The sequence below is a fragment of the Myotis nattereri genome (assembly GCF_964212035.1).
Source record: "Myotis nattereri genome assembly, chromosome: 20".
Taxonomy (NCBI): domain Eukaryota; kingdom Metazoa; phylum Chordata; class Mammalia; order Chiroptera; family Vespertilionidae; genus Myotis; species Myotis nattereri.
Genome location: NC_138096.1, coordinates 14,956,366 through 14,980,726, shown reverse-complemented (window position 1 = coordinate 14,980,726; position 24,361 = coordinate 14,956,366). Strand labels below are relative to the sequence as shown.

At 42.2% G+C, this 24,361-nt stretch overlaps 1 protein-coding gene across 8 annotated transcripts in view; it reads right to left on the bottom strand.

Annotated features, from left to right (window-relative positions):
• The window catches only part of CDC42BPA (CDC42 binding protein kinase alpha), a 193,063-nt gene that overhangs the window by 114,486 nt on the left and 54,216 nt on the right, over positions 1 to 24,361 (bottom strand). For all 8 annotated transcript variants that reach the window (XM_081114445.1, XM_081114446.1, XM_081114447.1 and 5 more), the window contains exons 3-5: positions 22,427 to 22,510; positions 15,669 to 15,764; positions 9,760 to 9,908 (exon numbers count right to left, since the gene is read on the bottom strand). In XM_081114445.1, coding sequence (XP_080970571.1) covers positions 9,760 to 9,908; positions 15,669 to 15,764; positions 22,427 to 22,510 — 329 coding nt within the window. The remainder of the gene's footprint in view (positions 1 to 9,759; positions 9,909 to 15,668; positions 15,765 to 22,426; positions 22,511 to 24,361) is intronic.

Genomic DNA, 24,361 nt, shown 5'->3' with positions numbered 1-24,361 from the left:
TTTTAACTTTTTTACATTTGGAGTTCTTCCTGGTATATCATGAAAGATATGATCTAGTTTTATTTTTCCCACACACCATGTATTTAACCTCTGACTTGAGACCTGACCTTAATCACATGTTAATGAATGTAAGTAATTGGGGCTATTATAAGACTTTCAATTCTGTTCCATTAGTCTATCTTTTCACACAGTAGAAATATATTTTTAATTATTAAAGACAAATTTTAATATCTGATGGGAACAGTCTTCCTCACTATATAGTTATATATTTCTTAGTAAATATATCCCTAAGTATTCCATATTTTTAAGATATTATGGAACCTTTTCTTCTATATCTTTTTATAATAATTGATTGTTGCTAGATTAGAAACTACTTCACAAAAACAGGAATTTTTGCCAGTTTTGTTGACCACTAGATCCTCAGCACCTGGAAAAGAGCCTGACCCACTGTTGTGTGCAGTAAATATTTACTCCATGAATTAAGACTACAAAAGCTATTGCTATCCTTCTTGAACTTTTGAACTTTCTTACCTTTGTAGTTTTTAGGTTAATTCTATTTGATTTTCCATGTATATCCATCTATAAATGTAATAATTTTACTATTTTTACATGTCTAATGTTGTCGTTTGCCTAATTGTTTAGCTAGTATCTCCGGTACAATGTAAAACAGTATTGGTGACAACAGACATCTTTGTTGTGTCCTCACTTTAGTAATGTTACCTTTTAAGCATGATGCTTGACTTTTAAGGGGTGAGACACACATACAGCATGTTAAAGAAGCATCCATCAATTCCTACTTCAATGAAAAAAATATTTACTAAATTCAACAACTCTTCCTAATAAAAAATATAATCAATTCTAAAATGCAAATATTATATGTCTAAAATTTATACCGAGAGATATCAGCTTTAGATATCAGGTTATTGGAGATATGAGGTTAAAAAGCAGGAAAAAATAGCTTAAAGGAGTTCAATGTGCTTGCCACTGGAAAGCAAACATAAGAGGTATGGAGGGGCACTATTTTTCAATATAATCTTTTCTACACTAGCTGAGTGTTATTTTAATTACATGCAGTATTGCTTGATTACAATTAATTAAAACTCAAAAATACACGTGTATAACGACTGAGTCAATCCAAGAATATGAAAATATTCTGACTAAGCCACTATGGTCATCTGCAGTCAGCAATATTTTTCAGTCAAGACAGTTAATTAATGGATATCAAGATCATAGATAGACACAATAATTTTATAATGAAAACCCTAATTGGTCTCTGTCCAACAGGAATTAAATTATACCTTTCATATCCGTATTATCTTGCCTTCTGACGCACTCCACATCCCACTCAGTCTATTCCATGGCTGAACAACAAGTCCCTCTGTTCCTGAAATGGCCAACAGGAGAGGAGCGCTCTCCTGCGCTTCTGCATCACAAGCTCAGGAGCTGTAGGTTAGCCCTCTAGCCACGGGTTGGGTTTGAAAATATTTATGCTCTATTTTTATTTTGGGAACAAAGTATAATACTGATAATGAGGTATAACTTAGAGTACTCACGGGAGGAGGAAATGTGATTTCCCTTCTAGTTGATGCTAAATATGACCTAAATTACTGAGCACGAGGAAGGCCTAAAATTTATGTTATGTCCATGTACTTTATCACCTCAAACAAAGAAAACACATCCCTTCTTCTTTTTCAGCCACACTGCAGCGTGACCTTCTGAAGTTTCCTTTTCCCTTCCAGATGATTATCTCCATCTCAATCTAATTTCAGTGACCAAAAGAGAAGCGTCGGGGAGAAAGGAGACCAGGTCTGGCGTGACCTGGGCCTAACCCATGCGGAGATGGCTCTGGTTCTTTGCACGCCAGGTTTCTGATGCGCCGGCAAAGTGAGGCAGACCAGATTCCAATCCCCACAAATGTCAGGGAGATGTGGATGCAGCTACTGATTAAAGAATGCTCTTCATTATTTCCTAAGAATGTGCTCACTGGAGTACAGGATGGAAAGAGACCCCAAATATAACCTAGGTAGAAAGATGGTTACACTTACATATTGACAACACTTGCTCTTAGAACCTAGTCAGCATTTTGTTAAGAAACTCAAGCAGTCCTGGCTGGTGTGCTCACTGGTTACAGTACCCACCCCCCGCCCAAGGGTCTCGGGTTCGATTCCTGGTCAAGGGCGCGTACCTGGATTGCAGGTTCGATCCTCAGCCCTAGTCAGGGCACCTGCAGGAGGCAACCAATCAATGTGTCTCTCGCACATCGATGTTTCCCTCTCTCCCTCTCTCTCCCTCGCCTTCCACTCTCTCTGAAAAATCAATGGAAAAAATATCCTAGGGTGAGAATTAGCCAAAACCAAAACAAAAAAACTGTCAAGCAGCCCTGGCAAGGCCCACGTGAAGAGAACAAAGGCCCCAGGCCTAGACCCCTGGCTGAAGCCTGAGCTGATGAGCCACACGACCTGTGTGGGTGAGCCATCTTGATAGCTGACCTTCCCATCCCAGGTGAGTCACTACAACCCATGCTAAAGAGCAGGGAGAGAGCAGTCCCTGCCTCGTCCTGTCCAAACTGCAGACTCGTGAGCAAAGAGTGACTGCTGTCTTCTGTTAGTCACTACATTCCAGGGCCTACGGTGGACACAGACGTGCTGCTTCTCCTTCGACGCAGGGCTTGGTCCTCTTGTCAGCAGACGGCTCCCAGAGAGCCTCTCCACCACAAGGCCTGCCTTCTTGGACAGCCACAGCCACTGAGTGACTGATACAGAAATGTAAAGACGCACCATTTGGCTAAATGAGCACAACTCTGATGCTCTGATAAGCCACGAACTCTCCAGGATGCCTAGTGGGGCTGGCTGAGGTTTGACCTGCTGTGCAATCTGGCTTCTCCCCCTTTCTAATCCTGCTTCTGCCAACACCCTTCCATAGGTGTTAATGCACCTTGCATTACACATTCTATCTCTGTGCCTGCTTCTAGAAAACACGTTATACAGCAACGGATAAATAGGACAACAGGCCAGCAAAATGCCACTTTCTAATATAAGAAGCAAAGTAACTTCTGGGATTCAGAAACACTCAAGTCTATGACATCTAGCAAGTATGGTGGCAGCCAGCCAACCAGATACCAAGTATCCTATCTAATAAAAGAGAAACATGGTAATTGGCGTACGACCGCTACCCTTCCCATTGGCTAATCAGCAAGATATGCAAATTAACTGCCAGCCAAGATGGCGGCCGGCAGCCAGGCATCTTGAAACTAACATGAGGCTTGCTTGCTTCAGTGACGGAGGACTCAAACGTTCCCCGCCTGCGCTCCTGGCCTCTGAGCCTGCACTTTAAACATTGTAACAAATATAGAAGCTAAACAAAACTCCAGAAACCTGCTTTCAGCAAGCCCGGGATCTCAGAGGTGGAGCTGATACAGAGTTTCGATTATAGAACGCAAACAAACCAGATACCTTCTTTCAGCAAGCAGCAGAGGCCTCAGAGATGGAGCCAGAGCTAAAGCTGGCCCAGAATAAAAAAAAGAAAAAGAAAAAAAGGAGCGGTTGGGAGCTTCAGTCAGCCTGAAAACAGCCCTCAGCCGCTCACCCAGACTGGCCAGGCACCCCAGTGGGGACCCCCACCCTGATCCAGGACACCCTTCAGGGCAAACCAGCTGGCCCCCACACGTGCACCAGGCCTCTATCCTATATAGTAAAAGGGTAATATGCCTCCCAGCACCGGGATCAGTGGAGCCGCGAGGCCTCCCGGCACCGGGATCAGTGTGACAGGGAGCAGCGCCCAAACCCCCTATCGCCCTGCGGCTCTGTGTGTGACAGGGGGCGGGGCCACAACCTCCCTATCGGCCCTGCTCTGTTTGTGACAGGGGAAGGCGCCCCAACCCCCTGATCAGCCCTGCTCTGTGCCTGATAGGGGGGAGCGCCCCAACCCGCTGATCAGCCCTACTCTGTGTGTGACAAGGTGCAGCGCCCCAACCCCCTACCCCCGCCCCCATGGGCCCTTCTCTGACAGGGTAGAGCCATAACCTGCCCATCGGCCCTGCCCTGAGTGTGAGAGTGGGGGCGCCCCAACCACCTGATCGGCCCTGGTCTGTGGGTGATAGAGGGCGGCGCCCCAACCCCCTGATCTGCCCTGCCCTGAGTGTGACAGGGGGCGGGGCCCCAACTCCCCTATCGGCCCTACTCTGTGAGTGACAGGGGGGAAGCTCCTCAACCCCCTGATCGGCCCTGCTCTGTGCATGACAGGAGGCAGCTCCCCAACCCCCTGATTGACCCTGCTCTGTGCGTGACAGGGTACGGAGCCCCAACCCCCCTGATGGGCCCTGCTCTGTGCGTGACAAGGGGTGGCGCTGCAACCTCCCCATCGACCCTGCCTTGAGTGTGACAGGGGGTGGTGCCCCAACCCCCCAATCGGTCCTACCCTGAGTGTGACTGAGGGTGGCATCACAACCTCCCGATCCGCCCTGCTCTGTGCATGACAGGGGCGGCGCCCCAACTCCCCAACTGGCCCTGCTCTGAGCCCAACCAGGGGCTGCACCTAGGGATTGGGCCTGCCCTCTGCCACCTGGGAGCAGGCCTAAGCCAGCAGGTCGTTATCTCCCGAGGGGTCCCAGACTGCGAGAGGGCACAGGCCAGGCTGAGGGACCCCCTCTCCCCCCCAGTGCACAAATTTTTGTGCACCGGGCCTCTAGTCCTATCTAATAAAAGAGAAACATAGTAATTGGCTTACGACCGCTACTCTTCCCATTGGCTAATCAGGGCGATATGCAAATTAACTGCCAGCCAAGATGGCGGCCGGCAGCCAGGCAGCTTAAACTGAACATGAGGCTTGCTTGCTTCAGTGACGGAGGACTCCAATGTTCCCTGCCTGCCTTGCTGGCCTCTGAGCCTGCAGTTTAAGAAACATTGTAACAAATATAGAAGCTAAACAAAACCCCAGAAACCAGCTTTCAGCGAGCTGGGATCTCAGAGCTGGAGTTGATACAGAGTTTTGATTATAGAACCTAAAAAAACCAGATACCTGCTTTCAGCAGCTGAGGCCTCGGAGCTGGAGCTAGGCTAAAGCTGGCCCAGAATAAAAAAGAAAAAAAGAAAAAAAGGAGCAGTTGGGAGCTTCAGTCCCAGCCTGAAAACAGCCCTCAGCCCCTCACCCAGACTGGCCAGGCACCCCAGTGGGGACCCCCCACCTGATCCAGGACACCCTTCAGGGCAAACCAGCCAGCCCCCACCCATGCACCAGGCCTCTATTCTATATAGTAAAAGGGTAATATGCCTCCCAGCACCAGGATCAGCGGAGCCACGAGGCCTCCCGGCACCGGGATCAGCATGACAGGGGGCAGTGCCCAAACCCCCTGATCGCCCTGCGGCTCTGTGTGTGACAGGGGGCGGGGCCACAACCTCCCTATCGGCCCTGCTCTGTTCCTGACAAGGGAAGGCGCCCCAACCCCCTGATCATCCCTGCTCCGTGCCTGATAGGGGGGAGCTCCCCAACCCCCTGATCGCCCTGCGGCTCTGTGTGTGACAGGGTGCGGCACCCCAATCCCCCACCCCACGGGCCCTGCCTTGTGTGTGATGGGGTAGAGCTATAACCTCCCCAACGGCCCTGCCCTGAGTGTGACAGTGGCGGCGCCCCAACCCCCTGATCGGCCCTGCTCTGTGGGTGATAGAGGGCGGTGCCCCAACCCCCTGATCTGCCCTGCTCTGTGCGTGACAGAGGGTGGCGTCCCAACTCCCCAATCAGCCCTGCTCTGAGCTCGACCAGGGGCTGCACCTAGGGATTAGGCTTGCCCTCTGCCACCGGGAGCAGGCCTAAGACAGCAGGTCGTTATCTCCCGAGGGGTCCCAGACTGCGAGAGGGCACAGGCTGGGCTGAGGGAGCCCCCTCTCCCCAGTGCACAAATTTTTGTGCACCGGGCCTCTAGTTGTCAATAAAAGGGGTAGAAAAGCCCTGTCTGGCTGTGGATAGAGCGTTGGCCTATGGATGGAAGGGTCTCTGGTTCGCTTCTGGTGAAGGGCATTTACCTCCGTTGCAGGCTCAATCCCCAGGGTGCGTGTGGGAGGCAACCAACTGATGTGTCCCTCTCACATCAATGTTTCTCTCTCTCTCTGTCCCACTGCCTCCCTTCCCCTTTCTCTAGAAATCAATGGAAAAATATCCTCGAGGGTTAACAAAAAAATAAAATAAAAAGGAGAAGGGAAATACAGGCGAAACATTAATTCTAACCTTGAAAATCAATGAAAACAGTGAAAGAGAAATGTTTAGAAGAGATTAAATCTCTACATTATCAATGTAAAAACATTACTCAAGTTTCTTCCTAACTTGAATATGAATCATACCAATCATACCAATTATCATTCACTGATGTTTTTAAAATCAGTAATTTTCCTTGTCCCCAATCAAAAGCAAATTACATTTGGCTTAAAAGGAATAGTATTATTTTAAAACTCTCAGTCAAAATATTTATAATGATATATTTTTTTCTTATAGCATTAAGGATAAAAAAGCATTCCAAAACAATGACCATGTTGAAAAGCCAATATTCTGTGGGTCGTTCTTACTTTAATACTTCATCAGACTGTCAATACCAGAGCATGATTATTGTAAATATTATGCCTGGAATGGAAAAGGTGGATATAACAAAACTGTATTCTTCTGAAATTGCTTTAAAATATATCTGTGAACTGTTATTTTATCTAGGCACTACTGTCTTCACTGAAATCAACTTGTTTCAAAATGCATACTTATTCACCTGACTTTTCTTTGGTAAATCCAATTTCATATTCCAAAGTTAACACAACTCTTGGAAACAAATAGTGCAAGCTGCCTCCTCCACGGGACAGGCATACTCACACTGATGTGGTTGTGTCCGTCATATCAATGTTATACGAAATGTAGATTAGCCAGACAAATATGATTTTTTTGTAAGAAAGCCTTACTAGCCCTAGCCAGTTTTGCTCAGTGGATAGAGCTTCAGCTTGCGGACCAAAGGGTGCCGGGTTCGATTCTGGTTCAAGGGCATGTACCTCGGTTGCAGGCTCCTCCTCGGCCCAAGCCCTGGTGGGGGCATTCAGGAGGCAACCAATCTATGTATTTCTCTCATATAGATGTTTCTCTGTCTCTCCCTCGCTCTTCCGCTCTCCCTAACAGTCAATGGAAAAATATCCTGGGGTGAGGATGAACAAAAAAAAAAAGCCCTCCCCAGAGGCCAATGGGTGTCCTGTATGTCAAAAAACTAATCTCACCCAAAGAGAGGCTGGCCTTTGCCCTCGGGCAATGGGAGGGGATCCCGAGGCTCCTGGAATATCAGGCCAGACAGAAGTATCTTTGTTTTCCTGGGGACTTGGCCACCAAGCAGTCTAGCAATGTGATTTATGAGAGATGTAATTTACAGGGGACATGTGGTATCTGTTTTACTTCTGAAACTAAAGGTACCACCCCAACCTCTGGGAAGGGCTAGAGACTAATGGTCAGTCATGCAAGCAATATGCTGAGACTCCCAGAACCCTGGAAAACAAAAGCTCAAGTGTGCTTCCTTGTTGGCAACACTCCACGCTACTGCGCACATGGGTGCGCCTGGTACTTCTCCCGGACTCTGCCCTGTGCGCTGCTTCTCCTGGCTGGTTCCATCCGCACCCCTTCCGTCAACAGGCTGTAACTCTAAGCACAGCTTTCAGTGAGTTCTGTGCGACCCTGCAAGTTATGGAAACTGAGGGTGGTTTTGGGAACCGCCCAAATCTGCAATTGATGTCAGAGGTAAGGGTGGTCTTTTGGAATTGTTCCCGCTATTTCTGAAGTTGGCCCCAAATCCTCACAGTCACTGAAATATCAAATGCACTGTAATACAGTGACTGTCTTTATGTAACATAATTTCAATAATGGTGCACAGCCTGAGTTCACCTATAGCTAACAAATTTTAACTATAATGTTATCTATTCTTTATTAATTTCAGACTATAATAAAATTACCTCCTCCATTAGCAGTAAGAAAAATTACAATTTTGAAATGGGGCTCCAGCCTGGGAGAGACTAAGAGCGGTTTTATATTAGCTTCATGCCACGAAGTATTTCTATGTCACTGTAAAAGTGTAATGATTTTACATCTACCAAGAGGATACCTGCCGAATCACACCACAAATCCACACTGAAAGAGATGAATCAGCCCAAAGCCCTGGTGGAGGCCAGCACATACCTATCCTTCATAAAAAGCTTAGGGGATAAGGGATGGAAAACTCTCCAGAACTGAATTCCATGGGTTTCCCCCAACAAACCCATTAAGATAGGTTGGATCCATTTCCTATAATGCATCAGTACTTTTTTATTTATTTATTTGTTTTTAGAAATATATTTTATTGATTTTTCACAGAGAGGAAAGGAGAGGGATAGAGAGTTAGAAACATCAAGCAGCTGCCTCCTGCACACCTCTTACTGGGGATGTGCCCGCAACCAAGGTACATGCCCTTGACTGGAATCGAACCTGGGGCCCTTCAGTCTGTAGGCCAATGCTCTATCCACCGAGCCAAACCAGTTAGGGCATACATCAGTACATTTTTAGAGTTAAACATAATCTATAAAATGTTAACAGTAAGAAGATGAGGTCAATAAAACTGCCATCACAAACCTTGAATATAGAACAAATTCCACTCGGGAAACACGGGAGTTATGAAGAAAGCCATGAATGAGTGAATTGTTTTTAGTTTTTGTCTTATTTTTGAACTAGGGTAAGGAGAGATTACTTCAAAAAACACATTCCACTCCAAGAATTTGTTCAAGTCAGTACTTAACTTTAAAACAAACACAGGAGAGCACACATACACCAATAAGTTCCATGAAACCAGCTTAATTTGCCTTCAGAGAGAGATTCTATTCAAAAAAAAGCTAGTGTGCCTGCACCCTTACGCTCTTAGTCTAATCTGAAATTTGGACATTTTCACATGAATTATCTATGCCAGAAAAGAAGTAAAAGTATGCATGAAAAACATGAAAACATAACTTGACAATGTCTGTTCATTAGTTATTTTATCCTGTTTTAGACTCTACTTTTAAATATAATTTCAATCTCACAACTCTTTAGTCCTCCACATATTTTAGTCCTCCTCTTTATCGTACACATTCTTACTTTAAGTTATCTAAATCCATTATGGAATGAGGTGAAAAGGAAAGAAATGACTAGGTAAAGAACTTGACTGAGAAAATAAAAGCCAGTGGACACTATTCAACAGTAACTGATGCAACCAATTTTGAAATTTAAATATAATTTAGCCTAAGTATCAGATAACAACAACTGTTCCTAAAATATGCTTTGATGATGAGAGTACTACACTGCAGCAACCTATTAATCCACACTCAGTAAGGAAACCTTGCAACAACCATAACGCTCTAGGTCTAGTAAAGAAAACCGCCAGAGAGGAATAATACAATACATCTCCTGAGCACAACAGGAAAATACTAGTCTATAACTCCAGGAGCTTAAAATCTAATGGAGAAAATAAGGCAAATATAAAAATAAAGGTGATAAGGAATATTATCCTATATTGAACACAGCATAAATTACCAGTGATCTTATACAAATTGTTCACCTTAGTTCATCGCATTACTGTGTACCACATTCAGGGATGTGATGTGCCTTGGAGAGGCAAAACAATTAAAACCACCGCAGAATAAATACTTTGATTGATGAGAAACGTATCTTAGTCCCCAATAAATCTGGTATAAATAGACCTCTGCTTCTAGATATCACGAGGCAATGAAGGAACATCTTACTCACCTGTGTACATAATGCAGCTGATGAACGGAATCAATTGCTATCACCATCTCAGCCAAGTAAAATCGAGCCATATCTTCAGGCAATCTATCTTCAAATTTGCTGAGCAGAGTAAGCAAATCCCCACCAACATAATAATCCATAACTAGATACTTGGAAAGAAACAATAAAATGTACTCAATAAATGTTTAAAAGGGTGAAAAAGAGTATATTTAATGTAACCCAAGGTCAAACAGCACCAAGTAGAAGACTGGTTGCCAACTAACAAGAAGCTACATAAGATCATCAGCAGCAGTCATTACAAAACCTGTAAAAGTCATAAAGCAGTAAAATACATTTTTAAAAACTGGGGCAGGGAACAACATCGGATTACTGTTGTTTTATTACTGTATTTTGCAAAGTAACAACATCATGACCTCCAATAATACACCATAGTTTTACCAACATTTCATTGAAGAATGAACATTTTAATTCTTCAAAGTTCATTTCAAAAACTCGGAATATATTACAGTTCTTTATGTTGAATAAATTCATTTTCATCATCACTACATTTCCTTATTTCATCTTGGAGCAGTAACAACTTCATTATAATGAGCAGCTGGATAAGCACTTGAAAACCACTGCAACAAAGAATACAGTAATTCTCACGATACCTATGTTTCTCTTCCCATTTCTAATCGTGCACAAATATCAGAATGGACCTTTCTAGGGTACATATAAACAGAAGGCAACTAATTTTAGATATGGACTATTATGAGTTTGTGTCTGATACTGAGATTTATAATAAGAAATTATCTATCTATCTATCTATCTATCTATAGGCACAGTGCAGAGATCCTGAAAACTCTTAGAATTTCTTAAGTGACAAGACAAAGATGTCTTTTATCTATATACTAGAGGCCTGGTGCACAAAAATTTGTGCACTCAGCGGGGAGGGGGGTCCCTCAGCCCGGCCTGTGCCCTTTCGCAGTCTGGGCCCCTCAGGGGATGACCACCTGCTGACTTAGGCCCGTTCCCCAGGGGATTGGGCCTAAGATGGCAATCAGACATCCCTCTGGCAGCCTGGCAGCCCTAGGGGGATGTCCACTTGCCAGCGGGGAGCAGGCCTAAACTGCAGTCGGACATCCTTAGCGCTGCTGAGGATGCAGGAGAGGCTCCCACCACCACCACTGTACTGGCAGCCATCAGCCTGGCTTGTGGCTGAGCAAAGCTCCTCCCATGTGAGAGCGCCCTGACCACCAGAGGGCAGCTCCTGCATTGAGCGTCTGTCCCCTGGTGGGCAGTGTGTGTCATAGTGACCAGTCATTCCCAGTCCTTCTCCTGTTAGGGTCAGTTTGCATATTACCCTTTTACTATATAGGATAGAGGCCTGGTGCATGGGTGGGGGCCGGCTGGTTTACCCTGAAGGGTGTCCCGGATCAGGATGGGGGTCCCGCTTAGGTGCCTGGCCAGCCAGGATGAGGGGATGATGGCTGTCTGCAGCTGGTCACACCCCCTTCAGGGTGCTGGTCTCCACTGGGGTGCCTGGCCAGTCTGGGTGAGGGGCTGAGGGCCATTTTTAGGCTGGCGGGTGACTGAAGCTCCCAACCTCTCCTTTTTTGCTTTTTCTTTTTTTTATTCTGGGATTTACTTACCTTCTATGGCTGTCACTGGAACTGAGAGCCGGCTTTAGCTCTGAGGCTCGGCTCCAGCTCTAAGACCTCAGCTGCTGAAAGCAGGTATCTGGGTTTGTTTGGCTTCTATAATTGAAACACTGTTGCAGCTCCAGCTCTGAGACCTGGCTGGCTGAAAGCAGGTTTCTGGGGTTTGTTTAGCTTCTATAATTGCAACATTGTTTCTTAGAGTGCAGCTCAGAGGCCAGCAGTGGCAGGCGGGGAACCCTGGCCTCCTCCATCACTGGAGCAAGCAAGCCTCCTGTTCATTTCAGCTGCCTGGCTGCCGGCCGCCATCTTGGTTGGCAGTTAATTTGCATATCACCCTGATTAGCCAATGGGAAGCGTGTCAGAGGTACGGTTAATTACCATGTTTGTCTATTATTAGATAGGATATAAAAGCCTAAGTGACCATTCGACCAATAGCTATGATGTACACTGTCCACCAGGGGACAGACACTCAACGCACAGGCATGGAAACATGGAACAGACTGATGAATCTCAGAGGGAAGGAGGGGGAGGGCAGGAAGAGACTAACCAAAGATCTTATATGCATGCTAGAGGCCCGGTGCATAGATTCATGCACTGGTTGGGTCCCTTGGCCTGGCCTGTGGGGATCGGGCCGAAACCGGCAGTCCGACACCCCCAAGGGGGCCCAGATTGCGAGAGGGCACAGGCCAGGCTGAGGGACCCCACCAGTGCATGAATCTGTGTGCTGGACCTCTAGTTATTGATAACAAGCCCCCTTCAACTACACCAGAGTTGATGTTAATGAGGCAACTTGTGGAAAGCTCCTAGGTAACCTAAGGATGAGAGCTGGCTGCCAGGGGAACCAACCAGGATGAGAGAGTTGGAACTTTCAGTCCCGCCCACCCCTAGCCTCTAAGAAATGGGCTGGAGTAGAGATTGAATCAATCATGATTGATCCATGATTTAAACAAACATGCCCGTGTAATGAAGCCTTCATAAAAATCCAAAAGGATGGGGTTTGGAGAGCTTCCAGGTTGGCCAACAAGTGGAGGTGCTGAGAGCAGTGAACTCTCAGAGAGGGCATGGAAGCTCTGTGCCCCTCTCCCTGTGCATCTCTTTCACCTGAGTTCTGTGAGCTGCTCTGGCAAATTAACTGAACCCACAGAGGGAATCTAAGCATGTCAATACAATGCAAATTAATCACTGCTAACTGAAGGTTAGGTGGAAGTTCTCAACCGCCCAGTTAAGTGGATTTTTAACTATTAACATTTCCTTTTCACTTGCACCAAGTCCCCAAAATTAATGCTAGAACTATATATAGTTTGAGTTCAAAAGATCTATCTGCTGCAAACCTGTGTAGGAATGAAGACCTCACTTCTTTTTATCTGTATGGGAATGAAGATCTCATTTCTTTTTACTTTTGACAGCATGGGAAATAAATAAAGCAATTTGACATTGTGTTTGATTCAAGCAACATTAGCTGTCAAAATGAATTCACCATAGTGTGAGTTTTCCATATAAGTGCTGCTTTGCCTTGTAATTTAGGTTAAATATATTTTAAAAACATATGAAGTCTACAGAAAAAGCTATTTTCCAAAGCAATTCAGTATTTCAGAATAATGGTTGAGGATGGGTATTTCGGTTCAAAAATATTTCAACCTTGGTCCTTTGTTCAAAATATTGCAATAATATGTTACCACTACAAAACCACTGAACAGCTGTATCGTATAGCAGGACAGGATATTCAGCTTTGATTTCTGACACAAATTCATGAAAATGATAACACTTGTGTCCACGAGACTTAATAAAGTTCAACGTTGATACTACTGGTTCAATAACACATGACAGGTTAAAATATTTGCTGCAAACCACCTGCTGATTAATAAGACAGCATGAGGTGCTTACAGTTCCTAATATTTAACCATTTGTGTTATGTCCAACTAGGCCTCTTTCTGCTTCACACATGTCATCACTCTCCACTATATAATACATCTTAGCAGATTCGAATTCAGTTTGTGCCAGATTAGTGTTTTCTGAACGTCTTTGGAAATGCTATTGACTATAACTGTACCACATAAACTATTCATACAGGCTAATTTCTCAGTTTCTTCAAACTCAGCATTGACTCTTCAAATAACAAGAACTGAGCAAAATCAGTAACATTTTTCAACTCAAAGAGCCAAAGAAAACCACTCAAAATCATTTCCCTGGTTTTATAATCAACCATTGATGTTGTTCCCAATTTCCTCAATTCTTGAGCAACTGTTCTCACCAAAAGGCTAAAAGTCTCAGACAAGTTAATTTTCTGTGGACACTTTTCTTTGGCTGCTGCAATCAGACATGATTTAATTATCTCAACATTGGTGTAAGGCTTTCCTTGCTTGGCTAACAAATGAGCCACTCAAGGAACTTCCTACAGTTGCAGCCTCATTTCATTTTTTATTTTTGTAAAGTAATTCTGCTATGATAAGATATTCTGTTTTAAATTTTCTAACTTTACTGACTGCTGTTCTCCTGTGTTAGGAATGTTGGAATGAGTGCTCAGTGTGCAAACATTTTTATTTGCTTCCATTAGTACAGTTGTAGTGTAGTTACATAATAAACAATATGCTGTCATTTAATTTGTTAACAAAATAATCCACATTCTGCTGTGCTTTACACGAATGATATTTGAAGTCTATCGTTTTCTTCTTAATTTGCCATAATCCATATGTACTATTAACAATGACACAATACAGCAATATATACAGTGGGGCCTTGACTTACGAGTTTAATTTGTTCCGAGACCGAGCTCGTTAAGGAGCTCGTTAACTCAAATTACTCTATCAACTCAATGCAAAAAATCGGCTGAGAGACAGCTGGTATCTCAAAAAACTCGTTAGGACACTCGTAAGTCAAGGCCCCACTGTATAGCAGTTCCAAAGCTATCAAGTTATAACTGTCACTGCAATTTGCAAAGCAATGGCAGTAACACATGCAGTGTGTTTCCCTGTCACAGGGCCAGTCTCTGTCACAATAGTCAACTCAGCCACTGTGGTGCAAAGGCAGCCGTAGACAATACATAAATCAACGGCATGGCTGTTTTCCAATAAAATTTCATGGCCACTGAAATTCAAATTTAATATAATATTCACAAGTCACAAAATACTCTTTTGATTTCTTTTCAACTATTTAAAAATATAGAAACAATTCTTAGCTTGCAGGCTATAAAAAATGGGTGGTGGGCCAGATTTGAGCTGCAGGCCATAGTTTGCTGAAATATGATTTATAGGAACTCCCAGATGTGTAGTGCTATTCACCCTCAGATGCACCAGACTCATTAAATGAATCACATGACATTCAAAGCTAACACAGGCCACATTAAATGAATCATCTTCCCCTCTGCTCTAAATTTTCTTGTCCCCCTGTTTCTCCAACTCAATTCATCAAGTACCAACCACTGAATCCCACAAAGCAGAGCTGGCAAACTGGGAGTCATTCTGACTCCTCTCCTCCACTGACTTCCACTCCAGCACATCGGTGAGAGAGAAAAACAACGGAAGGTGTCTCCTGTGCACGCCCAGCCTGGGGATGAATCCGCAACCCGAGGGTGTGCCCTGACCAGACTGAACTCCCAGCCTTTTGGTGGGTGTGATGATGCCCCACCAACGGAGCCACCCGGCCAAAGCTCATTCCCTAGTTTTGCTCCTGAAATCCATCCCCACACCGCTGCCAGGATGGTCTATGTAAAGTATAAAACTGTACCACACTCCCCTTAAAACCCAACTTGAAATGAGAATAAAATCTGAATTCCTCAGCATGATCCACACACTGGAAGCCTCACTTCATATCTTTCTCCCTTCCTTGCTGTCCTCTAATCACACTAGCCTTCCTCTCATCTTTCACACCCCAGTCCTTTCAGACACCAAACTCACAGAAACAGAAATCAGATTCATGGCTACCGGAGGGGGGAAGCCGGGGAGAGGGGACTGCAGAAATGTACCAACTTCAGTTGTAAGATAAATAACTCCTGGGATATGATGCACACACGATGCGATCACTAACACTGCTCCATGAGACATAAGAAAGTTGTTAAGAGAGGAAGTCCTAGGAGCTGTCAACACAAGGAGATTTTTTTCCCCTTTTTATTTTCTTTTTATTGTAGCTACATGAGAAAACAGGTATTAGCTGAACCTATTGTGGTAATCAGTTCACGTTATATGTAAATTAAACCCTCATGCTGTAGGCTGTAAACTTATTCAGTGATATATGCCAATTATTCCTCAGTAAAACTGGAAAAATGATTCTTACCAGGTTGTTGTCATCCTGGAAAGCATAATGCAAAGTTGTAATCCATTTATTGTCTCCATTCACTAACACATCCCTTTCTTCACGAAAACATGCCGTCTGAAAAGAGAAAATGCATTTTAGATAGAGGACACTTTATGTAAAGCTAGGAAATACACTATGCAGACATTCGCTCAATGTATTTGTTATACTTGCTATTCTGGAAAAAGAGTGCATCCAATATTATATGACTTCAACAAGTCAACCAGAAATCAGACACCTGGAGGAGTATGCTTCAAATACCATTAAGAGTTCAAAGAATCAGGAAGCACACAGCATCATTCAACACTCATGGTCCAACCTGCCACCTAGATAATACACTAAACATTTTTCCACATTTACTTCTGATCTTTTTATTTTTAAGGAAATAAGATACAAGTTGTAGCCTTCCTACTACTATTGGATGCTCCTCCCTTCCTTCCCTGATATAATAAATAATCTGAAGTTAGCATATACTAGTAGTATTCCCATCATATGCTTTGATCACATGTCTGTGATTAAAAAAATATAAGTGTTTTGAAAATTTCCACAAATGGTATAATTTTTATCTACTCTTTTGCAACTTGATTACTTTTTACTCAATCGTGACTTATTTTCCTCTAATTGCTATGATATTCCATGTTTGAATACTCAGAAATTTATGCAACCCTCCTCATCATGAAAACATATGTTATTTCCAATTTTATGTTATTACAATGTTGCAATGAATATATGTGTACAAATATACAAGAGTTTATCTAGATTATACATTTAAAAGTAGAAATGGTAGAAGCATTTTCAACTGCAGCCACATAAAACCAATTTTCTTTTCTAAGTGGTGTGCCAATTAGTACCCTCACCCCACTATATGAAATCTACCCTCTTCCTCACATCCTCAACTGTACTTGGCATTATTAGACTTTTAAGTGTGTATCAATATGATAGGTGTGAAAGAATATCTTATTGTTCTCTTCATTAATTTATTCCTACTTATAGGTGCAGATAAATAACTTTACATATATGCTTATTGAACACCTGAACTTTCTCTGAACTGTTCACTCCCTTTGTCCATTTTCTCTAATGAATTGTCTTTTTCTTTTTTCTTTTTTTTTTTTACAGAGTGGAAGGGAGAGGGATAGAGAGTTAGAAACATCGATAAGAGAGAAACATCGATCAGCTGCCTCCTGCAGACCCCCTACTGGGGATGTGCCCGCAACCAAGGTACATGCCCTTGACCGGAATCGAACCTGGGACCTTTCAGTCTGCAGGCCGACGCTCTATCCACTGAGCCAAACCAGTTACAGCTTGTCTTTTTCTTATTAATTTGTAAAAGTTTTGATTTTTTTCTGAGAACATTTCCATATTGTAAAGGTAAAGTAGAAACTGAAAATCTCCATGAGTCGCCCTTACTTTCATTATCCACTTGTGTCCAGAGTAAGTTCTGTTGAATATCTTCTCAGAAAATTTCTGTGTATACATAAGCTTATACACACATACCATACACAATTCATGTGGTATCCCATATCTTTTCTTTACAAATGAGATCACAGTACTCTGGAGGCTGTTTGGTTAAGTAACAAACAATATATCTAAACACCTTTCCATTAGAGACCTAATTTTTCTTAATGGTTGTACCATACTCCATACACACTGAAAAATCATCATATAGTACTCTACATATAGGTGCTTCATACTTATTTAGCACAAGGTAAATTCAACAGCAATGACATACAAAACAATTAACATTACCTATTTTACCCTAATTAGGTATCCTGATTTTTAATAAGTATTTACATAAATTTTATTTGATCAAATATAATTTCCAAAGACATGTATAAAATAGTATCACTAGAGAAAATATTAAAAGCAATTAAAGATTAAACCCTGTAATTGGATTATTAAAATCTACATTATGCTTTGGTTCATTTTAGGGAGAAAGTGGAATCACTTTGGCATGCTCACCACTACGTTCTGGTTTAGAATTTAACTGCTGGGAAGTTGTGTTTGCTGCTAACCTTTCAGAGGTGGTAAAGGCTATGAGGGCCTAGGAGACACCCTTCTCCCGGCTTTCCTTTATTATGACTGCTACCTGGAATTTTCGAGACATTCCAGCTAGAATCTAATAAACATCTGACAGATGACTCCAAACTAAATAAAGCTACAAAGACTTTTTGTCAACAAAACAAATTAAACTTCAGTAGATTCTATTCTATTCTAACTGTTTCATAAAAAAAAAATTTTAAATAAAATATAAAGAAACTATTTATATAGTTTAATATAAAGGTTTGATATAAAACTTTAAATATATACAAGAATGTACCCATCAATCAACTTCAACAATTATGTTATTGCTCAATCTTGTTTCATCTTACTACCAACCTCCCTCCATGCACATATGTGCACGCCCATGTGTACAAATTTTCAAGCAAATCCCAGACATCAGTTGGCTTTATCCATAAACATTCAGGATGAAACTACTCCTATTAGTGCCTCAGACACTGAGTTTAGATGTGAAGTGCAGTCTCTTTTTTTGGTTCGATAAGTCACACTGTCCTCAGCTGTCACAACTGGGGCGAAGGGCGTTAATGCCATGGCATCCAGTGGGAAGGGGCCAGGATGCTGCCACACATCCTACAAAGCATAGGACAGTCCCACAAGGAATTATTTGGCACCAAATATCACAAGTGTCCTTGCTGAGAAACCCTGTCCTTGATCAATATTAACCAAACCACGATGCATACCATGAGGTTCATAAAGCTGTCCCAAGGATTCAACATGGTTAAAGGCTGTAAAATCTCTACTTCAATTGCCCTTAAAAAAAAAAAACTTAATTAAAAAAAAATATATTCCCCTTTAAAAACAGAACATTTAAGTCTCTAAGAATGCAATGACCAGGAGGAGGGGTTACTGGAGATCACATGACTTCTTCAGATCCTGTCACTCAGTTTATATTCAACCAAACATTCTGCTGGGGACAGTGATGGGTTTGACGGATTTGTGGTTTGATATTTTTATTGTTTAAATTTTATCCTTAATGGGTTATTGGTTAAAGAGAAAGAGCAATAGGAATGGAATACCTATGATAAAACAGAAGTTCATATGGCCCAGATAAAAAGAATAATAATTCTGCAAAACTGTCACATGGTTCTCTTCCCTAGATCCATAGGTACACAGTCATAAAGCAACATTCTTATACATTCCTATACAGTACATCGAATTACCTGAATACTTGGAAATCATGTGTTAAAACAAGAAAATCCACTCATGACTATATGTACTTTTGGCTTCTCGTTTAGACTTCTATCTCCTATAAAATATTAACAGAGAAATTCTTTCAAATAATAACTAAATTATTCCAATATTCGAGGGGAGAAAAGCCAAAACTTTTCATTTTTTTTAAAAAAATAAACAAGTGGAGTTTTAAATTGAAAAAATGCAAGAATTTCAATATCAGGTCCTTTTTTTAATGTTTTTATTGAGTTTTTAGAGAGTGAGGAAGGGAGAGGTATAGAGTAGAAACATCAAGAGAAACACTGATAGGCTGCCTCCTACACGCCCCCCAAGTGGGGGTCAAGCCGCAACCCGGGCCTGTGCCCTGACTACAAATCGAACTGATGACCTCCTGGTTCTTGGATCAGTGCCCATCCACTGAGCCACACCAGCCAGGCATCCAATGTCAGGTCTTATACACCAAGACATCAATTTACTTTTAAATCTCCAATGTATATTTCATGGCTGAACCAAACATGGGATGTCACTTTTTAACTTATCTGTCAGAAAAAATGTTTTAAGGAAGAGAAATCATTTGATAACATCTAAAACTGGCAAATGAGGGAGACAACAAACACGTTTTCAAAGACAATTTAGCAATAGCTACTAAAGATTAATGTGTACTTGTCCCCCAAACCCAAGAGGTTTCATTACTGAGGAGTTAATCTAGGGAGTGGATAAATTCTAGGGTCAGCACGTGAAAAGCACGTGAAAATCCTATAGCGTAAAATTATTTTTAAATCACTTCCACCCCGGGACACACCAACTGGAGCACCCCAGGACAGTTAACGGCACATCTCTGATTAGCATCATTCACAGTCCCTGTGACTTTCATTTCACATGCATATGCTCTGAGACTGCACGATGCACCCGATGTCATAGAGCAGCGGTTCTCAACCTGTGGGTTGCGACCCCTTTGGGGGTTGAACAAGCCTTTCACAGGGGTCGCCTAAGGCCATTGGAAAACACATATATAATCATATATTGTTTTGGGGATTAATCACTATGCTTTAATTATGTTCAATTTGTAACAATGAAATTGGGGGTCACCACCACATGAGGAACTATATTAAAGGGTCGTGGCATTAGGAAGGTTGAGAACCGCGGTCACAGAGGAAGTACTGTTCCACAGGAACCCCAGGTCCCTAGTTGGTCCACCTTCCCTCTCGGCCTTTCAGAGCCTGGTCACGTTTGTTTTATAATTAATGTGCAGAGTCTTCGGCTACTTAATGGAAAGGACAGGGAGAAGAATTTCCATTCCCTCTTGCCTCAAACACAGGATATCTTAGTGCGTTCTAGTTCAAGGAAATAATATTTAACTTTCAACTACCCCTTGTTTTATCTACAACTTTGACACTTCTTCCCATCAGTAATGAAAGCTAACAGTTATCCTGCCTTTTCACAGTTCTTCCCCAGCACATCCAACTTCATCAACATAAGCGCAGCCCTGGCGGGCGGGGCTCAGCTGGTGGGAGTGCGGTCCTGTACATGGAAAGGTTTCAGGTTCGATCCCCGGTCGGTAGGGGTGTAGAAGGCAGCCGATGGACGTTTCTCTTTTTCTTTCTCTCTCTCTCTCCCTCTCTCCCCCACTCCCTCCCTCCCTCCCTCCTTCTCTTTTCTCTCTAAAAAATCATTAAGCATATTAAGCATATCCTCGGGAAAGGATTAAAAAATAAAGTACAAACTATAACTCAATTTTTTAGAAGTTCTAACTCTGAAACACTAAATTGACTACAACGATGATTTCTGTGAAATGATTACAACATAATTATTTACTATTTAATAATGAGACTGTTGCTCACTTGCTGGCTATGCTGCCAACTCCTGCAGGGTGCGCCTCACCTGCAGAAAGCCTATGAGGCCGTGTCCTGCAGGAGGCAGCCTGTACCCAGGGACTGACGGAGGCAGGTGCATAAAGGTCAGTCATCTGGCCCAATGCAGGGCAACTCCAAAGGGCCATTTCTGCTCCAAGCTCTGCTGTATCAAAGCCTCCTGTTGTATCAACAAAGCTACTAGTATGATGGGACAGCCTGCCTGATCCCTGGTCAATCATGTTTCACCTAATTTCCCGTCTATAGGTGTTGGTTTCAAAAGAAGTCCCCGATAAATATACTACACATTAAACTCAATCTCAGTGTTACTAATGGAAAATCAAGTAATGACAATATGGCAATTCAGTCTTAGGGAAGCCCAAAAGAAAAGACTGAAGTTATTAAATATATTGGGCACTGGCACATAGGCCAGAGTGCCATGATCATTCCCTGATACATTTTAAACAAGATATGATTGCATAGTAATTACCTGTGGGAGGTAGAGAGGGGCTAGACCTGGGTGGGGTGAACTCACAGAGTACATTACTTTTATCTGTTATTTGCTACTATTTGCTCAGAAAGAATGTATTTGTATTTCACTTGTGCAGTTTTTTGAAGTAGATGCACAGGACAAAAAACTGAAAGCAGAAACTTGCCAAAAACTGCACTGATGAATTCTAGGTGATGAGATGCTAGTGATTAGTTTCATCTTGGTGTTTGTCATAGTTTTCAAATTTTCCCAAAGAAATCATGAAGTATTTACTTTCGCTACTACCAATTCTAACATCAACGGAATGCTTTTTTGCTTTTTCCTATAGCTGTTCTTTTTCAGATTGCGCCACGTACTGGTAGATAGAGAAAGACTTCTAAGGGCTAATTTCTCATTATCCTCTTATAAAGTGTACTAACCTCCAGGGCTGTAACTTTGCATGCTCCGTGTAGGACCCTTCTACACGTGAAATACCGAGATGCTCCCATACCAGTAACTGCTTCCCCAAGACCTGAGTGCCCTGCCCCACCCAGAACCGACCCCAAATCCATGTGTGATGCCAGTTCTGACCATCCACACCAACTATTAGATAGTTGAACATCACTCTCATCCATCTTCCCCTGAAACCCTGCACCAACATAAGAACACGGACAATTCTTGCAAGAGCAGATTTTACGACCATTTTTTAATAATATAAAAGAAAATGAATTCAACTGCGTGACCAGCAATAAACAGAATTTTTAGAGGGCATGTTCAAGCTTCTGCTGACTATTGCTTGGAGCAGAATACAAATAAATGCAGAATGGCAGAAACAAGATACGACAAACTTCAAGCCAATCATTACTGAATTTCCTATAAAAGGAACTTTCCACATTATTTCTTCCTACACAGAAATTCTTTTACACATCTCCTTTGAACATAAATGTGTAAGCACCGCATCAAGGGTTCCCACTTGGTTTTTAGACAATATTAAATTAGCACAAATTATAACTTTTATCATACCTATCTCACAATTGTGAATTATTGAATTTGCCTCTTATGGACTTAAAATATGTCATCATAGATAAAATGTTACTAAGTGATATTTAAGGATCTACTGGCTCTATAATTTTCTATCTCCTCTTAAATATTTCTAGGATTTTATTTAAATATTCCAATAATTAGAACCTTACCTCTGCTCTTTTCAGCATTTCCCATTTATTCAGTATTTTCATGGCAAATACCTTATCTGCATTTTTTAGTTTCACTACAGCAACCTAGAAAAAGGAAATACAACTTTTAAAATACAACAAATAATACTTTTTTAGTCATCCATTTTCCTTTTTCCTCTCTGTAAAAAAAAAAAAAAAATACCAAAATTATCAATGATTTCCATGCAGTTCAAATTCTAAGATCCTAAATCAAATAACATTGTCAGTTGAAAAGTTACATTAATGAAAAGTGACAAACAAATAACTGTATTGTGAACACTGTATCAGTTGGTGATTTTACATTACATCCTCCTTTTCGAGTTTTCTGTCCTGGAATTTAAACTCAACTGTACTATCACTAAGAAATTGACCAAAATGTACAAGATGAAATACTAGAGTTTATTAAATATTATATGCCAAATTCCAACACAATTCTCAAATGCCTACTGTCAAAACAAATCTATTTTGTGGGGATCAAGCAACATAAAATAAACTGCAAATGACATTAATTTTCACACCACATATTTTTATACTCTATTCCACAACCCTCAACTCCCTCCCTCACACACACACACACACACACACACACATCCACTCACACACACACTCACTCACACTCTCACACACACACACTCTCACACACACACACACACACACACTCACACACACACTCACACACCAACACATACCCCAAAGACCAATTAAGCCTAACAGCTCTATAAACTGTAGACCCTGCACATTCCTTTCCAACAAACAATGGAACAGCTATCTCACTATTCTGTATTTTAGTTATGATAAAAACAAAAACAAAAAACAACTGTCAAATTGGCGCTCTACCTCCCAGGAGCATGCCCATGACTTCCCCTTTCCCTCCCGCTCCCCCTCCCTGCCCAGGCATTAGCTTCCTCACTCCCAAGCAACAAGGGCCCTTCCTTTACCTCTGTACCTTGTTTTCTAAGCCTGTTTCTTCTAGGAATTACTTCTTCTACCTCTGTAATCTACCCAATAAATGTTCTCTTACAAAAAACACACACAAAACGACAAAAACTGTCAAATACAAACAAGTAAGCCCACATTTTCACCCCCAACAAACTGGTCACGTTTCTGTTGCTGCTCCTCTGCTTCATCTGACTAGATCCCAGGGCCCTTCCGGGGGAGGTAAAGGGCTGAGAATGACCACAGAAGGGGCAAAGGCTGTTTCCAGTGACTGGGGGCTGAGGGAAGACACATGGGGCCTAACATGCAGGAGGAGAGAACAAATGTTACACCGCGTGTCTTCACAGGGATATTTCCAAGGATAGAGAATGGGTTTAAACTCAGGTGCCAAACTTGTAAAAATCTTAATAGCAAATGTACACATCAGTGGCATTTAATACATTTATATCTGTATCAGATGGCAATAAAAGTAATATGACCATATAATAAAATCAGTGTATAATATATGATATACACTAGAACATTTCCTGGTAATTGTCATAAATGGTTATAATACTGTGATTATAGCTTTTCATCAATTAAAATGGGAAGAAAGAGGAAATATCACAATTTCAAATAAAATAACTTCAGTATTTAGTCATATCTGGTCATAGCTACAGAAATAAGGGTTTTAGTTAAATTAGTCTCCTAGTGCAGTGGTCGGCAAACTGGCTCGCGAGCCACACGTGGCTCTTTGGCCCCTTGACTGTGGCTCTTCCACAAAATACCACATGCGGGCACGCACGTACAGTGCGACTGAAACTTTGTGGCCCATGCGCAGAAGTCGGTATTTTGTGGAAGAGCCACACTCAAGGGGCCAAAGAGCCGCATGTGGCTCGCGAGCGTTTGCCGACCACGGTCCTAGTGGATTCATGCTTTTTTAAATGGGGCTGTACAAGACATAGAAGCAACCTAAATGTCCGTCCATGGATGAATGTAAAG